Source organism: Rutilus rutilus (assembly GCF_951802725.1).
Source record: "Rutilus rutilus genome assembly, chromosome: 5".
Taxonomy (NCBI): Eukaryota; Metazoa; Chordata; class Actinopteri; order Cypriniformes; family Leuciscidae; genus Rutilus; species Rutilus rutilus.
In genome coordinates this window covers 1,860,718-1,870,664 of record NC_140213.1, presented here as the reverse complement: position 1 = coordinate 1,870,664, position 9,947 = coordinate 1,860,718, and the positions used below count along the sequence as shown (strand labels likewise).

The 9,947-nt window shown below is 38.3% G+C and overlaps 1 protein-coding gene across 1 annotated transcript in view; it reads right to left on the bottom strand.

The window, feature by feature from the left end:
- The window catches only part of cd276 (CD276 molecule), a 190,299-nt gene that overhangs the window by 21,697 nt on the left and 158,655 nt on the right, over nucleotides 1-9,947 (bottom strand). The window contains exon 7 of the mRNA XM_084409138.1: nucleotides 6,040-6,077. Coding sequence (XP_084265264.1) covers nucleotides 6,055-6,077 — 23 coding nt within the window. The 3' untranslated portion in view covers nucleotides 6,040-6,054. The remainder of the gene's footprint in view (nucleotides 1-6,039; nucleotides 6,078-9,947) is intronic.

Sequence of the window (9,947 nt, the reverse complement as noted above, 5' to 3'; positions counted from 1 at the left end):
GGGAAAAGAGTTTTTTTATGGTTAAATTATTGATCTTTCTATAGGTTTTCACAATAGATCTCCATCCGTGCCTTCAGCTTTAAGCCATGACCTTTCCATGCTCTTCCAATGAGTATCTTCAATCTATAACCTGAATGATTTACAGTGTGCGAGTCCCACGAGGCCTCGTCTCTCCTCACCTCCAAAGTTTGATCTTCTAGCACAACTTAGTGCAGGAGAGCAGTGGAGGAACAGGGCTTGATGCTTACAGGAAGAAATAAGGCAGAGTTTCGACCCAAACGATAAATTCTCAATGAAAGCCAGTGAAAGTTGGCATGTGATGGTCCTCAGGTGCTCTTGCCTCAGTGAAGTCATGTGACGCATGTGTGTGTGTGTGTGTGTGTGTGTCAGAGCCCGAGGCTACAGAGAAGAACATGATGCTGGACACCAGACATGGATGTGAACAAAATCAGCAAAACCACAATGACAGAGTTGAAAGTTGAAAATATTTCTAAATTTTCTTTGTTTCAATTTGACCACTGACATAATTTGTTATACAGACTGCACTCACTATAGGTTATCTATCTATCTATCTATCTATCTATCTATCTATCTATCTATCTATCTATCTATCTATCTATCTATCTATCTATCTATCTATCTATCTATCTATCTATCATTACTTTTGAATGCTTTTGTCATAGTCTGTGAATTATGAAGTAAAATATATACATATCTCTAAAATGTTACAGTTGCCCCTGGTCTCACCGACTTCAGAAGAGGCGGTGTGTATTTCTGACAGGGAGCCCTCGGAATGAAGAGCACAGAGAAAAACTCAATCTCAGAAATATGGCAATATTGTGTTTTCTTTAGGGGCTGCATTCATTTTCATTTTACAGTTTGAGTTTAAATGGTGTAAAAGACATCAGGAAAAAAAAAAGTAATTAGAAAGAAGAAACACTGTTGAAAAACATCTTTTTTTAAAGCTAATACTTGACACTTAAAGCTACAATATGTAATTTTTTCGCCGCTAGGGGTCGCTAACCTCTTACAATAACACAGGCGTAGGTTGATGACGTATAAGCGTAATTATGGAACTTGTCGTCATGCCGAAGGATCTAATAATGTTTATGGATGAGTGAATGTTTCACTCTACCGAACTACACACTAGTGCTGAATAATACTCACACAGGGCAGTTTATTAGACGAATGAAACTTAACGCAGCGCTGTTCACTCGCTCTACACTATCACACTAAACTGCATTTGAATGTGTTGAAAGTTATAATGTTCTTCTATGTGTTAGCTTGTCTGTATGAGACTAGCAGTGAGCGAGATCAACATTAGAATAACACACTGATCATATTCTAACATCATCATGTTGAGCTATATAACATTGATTAGTTTTATGTACATTTGCGCGTCTCTGTCGAGTCGAAGTTAGCCGCGGACGCTAGCTCTCGGCATCTCGAAAACACCACGCTGATATTCATCCTCGTTTTAGTTCTCCTTCTGTCCCAAAGTCTGCTTGCCATGATCCATAATGTTTGAACGAAACAACAACAGCGTGAGCGCGCCGCTAGACGTAACAGTTGTCCACGTCTGTCGCCATGGTTACTACGGCAGTACGAGCGGAAACCAGGGATAACGCGGATATTACGTCATTGACAGGCGACAAGTGAACATGGACGAGCCATTATTTAAATTCGGAATTTCTCTGAAATTAAAAATCTTTGGGAACTTTTGGGATATTGTAAGGATATACTGCAGGAATTATATCACACTGTGCAAGTGATTTTGGGATATTTTATTACAAAAATCGTACATATTGTAGCTTTAATGGAGTCGCCGCCATCTTATAATGTTTTTGTGATGTTGAAGTTAGAAAAGAGCACGTTTTGAAAATCAAGCATTTAAAACTATGGTGGGACTTTGGTAAAGCACAATTTGGTAGCAGTAAACTAATGTTACCGTGTAATACAGTTCTAGTTAAACATGAGTCAGCTGGATACATATGAAGGTTTTCTCAGCTAAGACTAACGAGAGCTTGTCTGTCATCGAGTCAGTCAACAATTACAAATGCAGCATTTGGGGGGAAAAAGCATGGATATGAACTGACGCACCTGGAAAGCATCACAGGATCCGCTTCTCGACTGATAACAGCTCTCAGTGATGTGTGTCAGGTCTCCGTTACAGTAGCACTGACATTCACAAATGTTCCCAGAACAAGAGGGAACCCAATGTGCCTGTGGCTTCCTCCATTTCAGTTTTGATAAGTGATAGAAGGACTAGGGCCTACTCAAGGCATACAGCAAATTTATCTCATCTGCTCCCGATTATTCGTCAATCTAGGACTGCTATATGGGGCCGAACGCAGATACAGTGAAGTCAGCACTTCTGAAGTCATAATGCAATCAGAATTCATCCTTTTCACTTTCTAATGCACATTTCTGCTCACAATTCATCAGTGCACATTTTTCTATTTTTTTTTTTTACTTTGTATTATTTTATCACTTCTACATTTTTTGTCTTAAATTTGATATTTTTTCAATAAAACAAAAAGTTAAGTAAATTAGAATATAAGCATATTTAAAAAAAAGTGTAATTAACTTTATTATCCCAAAATATGTTGCCACCTAATTACATTAATACTTTCCAACAAAAATAAAGTGTTCAAGTTATAAAATAAAGTGTTCAAGTTCTGTTGTACGAACATACAATCATGTCATGCTGCCAATGAGAAATAAAAAAATAACCATATTTTAATTTGATGGAGAAAATTGGAAAAAGATCAGTTGAATAAATTAAATAAACTCCATGGATGGATGATGTTAGATTAAAAGAAAACAACACTTGAATTAATGTCCATGCAAAGAGTGATGGTTTTCAATCAGCAGAACAAATCCCCCCCCCCCCAAAAAATAAAAAATTGCTACTTGGTCAATTTGCCATCTGGTTTCCAATAAGATCGCAGCACAGTGACGCCACTCGTAAAGACAAACAATACAAATACTGATTCAAGCTAAATATTTGCTTTTGACACTGTCGAACACAATTTGCACTTAGACAAACTAGAAAACTGGCAAGGACTATGAATCTACAAAACCTACGAATCTAATTGGACCTCCATGCATGTGGAGACCCCCAGGGCTCGGTCCTTGGACCTCTCCTGTTTTAAAAAATCTTGGTTTCAGTAGTCATTTCAAATCAATCACTAAATCAGCTTATTATCATCATCTAAAACTATAAAAAAAATGCATGCAAACAAGATTCACAAAAATTATTAATAATAATTTGTTACATTTATATAGCGCTTTTCTGGGTACTCAAAGCGCTTTACATGGAAGGGTCTCCTAAACCACCACCAATGTGCAGCATCACCTGGATGATGCGATGGCAGCCATACTGCGCCAGAACGCCCACCACACACACACAAACCAGCTAACTCACACATTCATTACCAGCAGGACAGACTGTACAGCAAATGCTATCGCCAGCTTTCCCAAAAAGACCATTGGTTGCAGCTCATTCAAGGGCCGTTGCCAGAACTGTAATCAGAACAAAACTAATTTGAGCACAATATTACAGTGGTAATATTGCTATTATGCCCCCCACAACAATAACCATCTTCCAGAAGATGCCCTAACCACAGCAGTCACACTAAACTGCATTTCACCTTACTGTAAAGTGTCCAGGTCAAATACTGTTAAATACAGTAAATGTGATGGTGTTAAACATATTCGAATATGATCTATTATTAATATAATGCAAATCAATCTATGAAACAAATTTAGCAAATAACCATTGCTGTGAATAATGTTTGGGGACGGTAAGATTTATTAAATGTCTCTTCTGATCACCAAGGCGGCATTTATTTGATCAATGTAAAAACAGCAATTTTGTGAAATATTATTACAATTTAAAATAGCTGTTTTCTATGAGAATATACAGTAAAGTGTAATTTATTCCTGTGATCAAAGCTGAATTTCAGCATCATTACTCCAGTCTTCAGTGTCACATGATCCTTCACAAATCACTCTAATATGAGGATTTGCTGATTTTCATAATTTTGTGGAAACCGTGCTACATTTTTTTTCAGGATGCATTGATGAACAGAAAGTTCAAAAGAACAACATTTATTTGAAATATAAATCTCATTAGAAATGTCTTTACTGCCACTATTAGTAATATATATAGAGAGAGAGAGAGTGGAAATTTAATTACATCTTATCCCCTGAATAAAGATTTATCTGATATGAATGTCCAGTCATTATGAGCCACATCCACAGTTCTCAGAAACAGCAGAGGATAATGTTCTGAAACACGGCGACGCCTCAGGCCTTTTGCAGCGGTTCATGATGCAATTTCCAAAAATAGCCCAGTGCAAACAAACACAGATCTGGAAACAAAGCGGTGCAGGTTGCCTTGGGCACACTGGACATCACAGGGGGCAGTGGGTCACTGAATCCGCTCGCAAAACTAAACTAAACCACAAAATCACCTCCAAACTCAACGCAACGTTCCTCATCGCAGCAAGCCCGGTTACTTTACACACGATGGACACGTCTACTTCATTTGCTTTGATCTAAACGATGTTTGAACATCAGCTAATGTCCCTGGACATCGTCCTGGCATGTTCTCCGATTAAAAACGCGATGCCAATTTCTCACACGACAGACAGATTCGCATATTCTTTACTTTGTAATTAAGTCGTGAGAGCGGCAGTTAAAAATAGTGTGACTCGTCGATGTCAGTCTGCCTCCCTCGTGTCTGGGAAAGCAAAATATGACGTTTAATTTCCTTGTCTTAGCAACAGGCAGCTTTCCCCCCCCTCTCTTTCAAATGGATTTTTTCCTGCAACCTCGGCCCCGTTCGTTTGCACCTTTGTAATGACTGAAAGTGCTGGAGATCAGCAGTAATCAGGCTTAGCATGAGGAGCAGGACACCAGGACACGTTAATGACTTGACACTCAAATGAATCCGTCATGGCAACCGTTGACCTGGTGGATATTATCCGAAGCGGAATGTCAAGACTTCGGGAACTTCTGAACGTCCTTCGCGGAATAAAGATAATGACGCTTTATTCCAATGGAAAGATCGCCACAGAACATGCTGCTCCAAAACACTTTCAGAACGGAATTAAAAATGCTTCAGTATTCAATTCCTGAATCTCAGTTGAGGCAGCAGAATGAAGAATATAAGCGGAATTAAGATGGAGTAATAATGGAAGAATTTGTAGGAATTACTTTCATCTTTCAGCATGATTGCGGCATTTCCAGAATCATAAGACATTTGTGTCAGGGTTAAATAGAAATTCAAACCTAGTGTATTAAATACATACAGTATATGTACACACACACACACATACACATATATATATATATATATATATATATATATATATATATATATATATATATATATATATATATATATATATATATATATATATATATATACACATACACATACATATATATATATATATATATATATATATATACATACATATACATATATATATATAAATATATATATATATATATATATATATATATATATATATATATTACATTTTAAACTTATTCAATTAATTGCATGTTTTTACATTTATGTTATAATATATTAAAAATACTAATATTGTAATAATTAGACACAACATATGTGGGATTTCCAGAGTCTATGAAATATCAAACCAATAGAAATTAGTATTATATACAAATATTATATGTATAAATATTTTACATTTTTAAATGCATTGAATTCATTAAATATTTGCACATTTATATACAATAAATTAAATAAAAATAAATATTATAATTTCTCAGAATGTTCTAGTTATCAGCTTTGTTTTGATTATAACAAAATTCTGAATTTTGCTTAACCCTGAAATAATAATAATATAATTACATAATAAAGATGATAATAAATATAATAATATTAATATAATAATATTTCAGTGAAAATTTCAGAGAATGTACAGAAAAAATGATAAAAATCATAAACACACCACTGAAAACAGTAAAATATCTTGGTTGGGGCTCAATCAAACAGAGACGTACCTGTGGTCTCCAACTTTAGCTCTTTAGAGGTGTTGCAGCTGAAACAGAGAGAAGAAAAGAGTTTTCTTTAAGGATGTGGGGGAAAAGACGAGGTAAACAACTCAAGGCTAGTAAAAAAAGCAGTATTGAGTTCGTGTGGGCAAGTAACAACCATCTCAGACTCGTACTCCCCGGAGAGCAAACTGCAGTCTACACACCAACATCATTACAACCTGCCCAGCACTCAAACACTAGACCGGGGTTTTCTGTTGCTGTTTTTTAGAGGTGCCACAGTATGTGACATTTAACTGTGAGCAAAGCAACACAATACATGCAAACAAAACACACACACACACACACACGGGCAAACACAGCCGGTCTTGAAGGAGTCGGATGAATGGAGATCCCTGGGGTGGTCAGTTCAGTTGCCAAGGGTTGCAATACCGTGCCAGACAGACTCTGCATGAATGGCATGAAAAGTCTATAATGATGACGTCAATGGAAAGTAGAAATGACAGTGGGAGAGAGTGTGTCCGTGTGTTACGAATACTACCTTCTGATTAGTTTGATGATATAGTTTTGAATTATGCCCTTGTTTGTCTCAGGGTTTACTGATTGTTTTCACCTGTGTCTTGTTTAGTTCCCTCATCCTGCCTGTGTATTTAAAGGTGACGCATGTAAGACTTTTTTTTTTTTTTTCAATGCATTCTTTTTACCCAGGTTATCGTTAATCGACTATTACTAGTTTATCTCCCCCACAAGTGTAAATATTGAGCCCTTCAGGAACCATCAGGACATTGAGAGCATCCGCTCAGGGGTGCGTTTCCCAGAAGCTTCGTTAGTCAACTATCTTCGCAAGTTCTGTCATTATCAGCATAGTTCAACGAGTCGGTGTTTCCCGAAACCATCGTTCCAACGAACATTCGCAAACAGCATCGCAGAGTTGTGTGTTTGAGCGACAGATCTCGACCTGTGGTTAGAAGCAGAGTTTCTAGATTGCATGACATGTGGACTCAATAAATCCTGATCTTGAGCAAAATAAGCAAGCTGACATTCAGTGCAACCTGTGTGTTTTATTCAGAATACGTGTAATACAAGTGAATACTTGTGTCAAGAGATTTAAAGCACTGTTTTTGAAGAGTGCGCATGTGTGAACGAGCTCTAGTGTAAGAACGAGTCTATGAGTGAATCTGGAAATAAAGCAAAATAATGTCTGTAATTTATAGCAAAACATCTAGCGTTAATTCGATCTCAAACAGATTCAGTAAAAAAGATAATTCCTCCACCACGTGCGTGACGTCAAAACCCAACGTGGTTGAACGACCACTTTGCGACAATACGGTTTCGGGAAACAGTCGTGACTAGCTAGTTGATTTCTTCAACGATGTATCGTACTATGGTAATTAAGCAGCGAGTTACGGTGTTGTTTGGGAAACGCAACCCAGATCCGTCAGTCTCTTTCCAGCTCAACCAATAGTATGAATTTGAGAGTTTGGGGCGTGGCTACTGTAGCAGACTGAGAGTTTGGGGCGTGGCTACTGTAGCAGGATAATAGTTTGGGGTGTGGCTACTGTAGCAGGATGATAGTTTGGGGCGTGGCTACTGTAGCAGGATAATAGTTTGGGGTGTGGCTACTGTAGCAGGATAATAGTTTGGGGCGTGGCTACTGTAGCAGGATGATAGGTTGGGGCGTGGCAACTGTAGCAGGATGATAGTTTGGGGCGTGGCTACTATAGCAGGCGGAGAGTTTGGGGCGTGGCTACTGTAGCAGGATGATAGTTTGGGGCGTGGCTACTATAGCAGGCGGAGAGTTTGGGGCGTGGCTACTGTAGCAGGTGGAGAGTTTGGGGCGTGGCTTCTGTAGCAGGATGATAGTTTGGGGCGTGGCAACTGTAGCAGGATGATAGTTTGGGGCGTGGCTATTATAGCAGGATGATAGTTTGGGGCGTGGCAACTGTAGCAGGATGATATTTTGGGGCGTGGCTACTATAGCAGGCGGAGAGTTTGGGGCGTGGCTACTGTAGCAGGATGATAGTTTGGGGCGTGGCTACTATAGCAGGCGGAGAGTTTGGGGCGTGGCTACTGTAGCAGGTGGAGAGTTTGGGGCGTGGCTTCTGTAGCAGGATGATAGTTTGGGGCGTGGCAACTGTAGCAGACTGAGAGTTTGGGGCGTGGCTACTGTAGCAGGATGATAGTTTGGGGCGTGGCTACTGTAGCAGGATGATAGTTTGGGGCGTGGCAACTGTAGCAGACTGAGAGTTTGGGGCGTGGCTACTGTAGCAGGATGATAGTTTGGGGCGTGGCTTCTGTAGCAGACTGAGAGTTTGGGGTGTGGCTACTGTAGCAGGATGATAGTTTGGGGCGTGGCTACTGTAGCAGGATGATAGTTTGGGGCGTGGCTTCTGTAGCAGACTGAGAGTTTGGGGCGTGGCTACTGTAGCAGGATGATAGTTTGGGGCGTGGCAACTGTAGCAGGATGATAGTTTGGGGCGTGGCTACTATAGCAGGCGGAGAGTTTGGGGTGTGGCTACTACAGCAGGCGGAGAGTTTGGGGCGTGGCTACTGTAGCAGGTGGAGAGTTTGGGGCGTGGCTTCTGTAGCAGGATGATAGTTTGGGGCGTGGCTTCTGTAGCAGGATGATAGTTTGGGGCGTGGCTACTGTAGCAGGATGATAGTTTGGGGCGTGGCTTCTGTAGCAGGATGATAGTTTGGGGCGTCTAGTTTGGGGATAGTTCCTCTGGGCGAAACTACTGTAAAGACATGAGCTCAATGGATCTGCCGGATGAGGACAATCATCAGTTTGCAGAAAGAAAGTACCAGATGGTGAGGGAGGAAACGTCTGAAAGCAGCAGGAGACTGCAGATACTAAAATGAACATGAAAATGAAACAACCCAGCAAGTACAGAACGCTTTTACACAACGTTGCATTTTGGTTACCAGTCGTAAACACTGCAGTACAAAATGTTCTAGTACCACACCTGCAACAAAAATATATATATAACAAAACAAAAAAAGTTTCTGAAATGTTGTGAAACCGGTAGGTTTAAAACAGCCTCATAATGTCAAAGCAACAACAAACCCAAACCAATCTGTAACAGTTTATTATGGTTTTAATAATAACGTATTCTGTACAATCAAATATTCCACAGATGTAATGGCCTTGTTTATAGACTGTTTATAACCTGTCAACATTGTATTTGTGGAATGTTTCTTTACATTTCTTAAAAAAATTAATAAAAAAGAAAAACAAGCTTACAACCGGTTATGGTTCAATGGAAAGTCTTTGCCAACACGACTCCTGAACATTTTACTCAAGACTGTAATTGTTCATATTATTTCAACTTTGCTACACTCGTCTAAATGTCTCACTCATATCAGAAACATTAAACTGACAAAAGCAGAATGAGCGGCTGACAGGATTCAGTCATTTGTACTTAATATCAGACATTATGAAAATGACATATGAGAGAAATGTAATAATAATATTTAGGTGTTCGTTACCTACAGGGAAGGTAGAATACAAAAATACTCTTGCTACTAATATGCAAATTACTTTTCATTAATCATTTAGCCTATGAAATTCAATACAGCAAATTAGTTATGAAGAAATATAAACAAATAACACTAGAATATATTTGATTCTTATTTTAGTATCATTGAGATACTATAATAGTTGTTACTATTTTGATTTTTGATTTTATATTTTAACTTTAGTTAAAGGTCTAGATTTTTTTTTTATTTATATATGTTGATAGTTTTATTGCAGTTTTAGTTATTTTAGTACATAAATCTTGCATTGGCAACTATCAGAAATAAAACAAGATTGTGTTTTTTTTTATATTTTCTTTTATTTAATTTAATGTTTATTTTAATTAACCATTTTTTATTATGTTTTTTTTTTTTTTTTTTTTACTCTAGTAACCCTGATC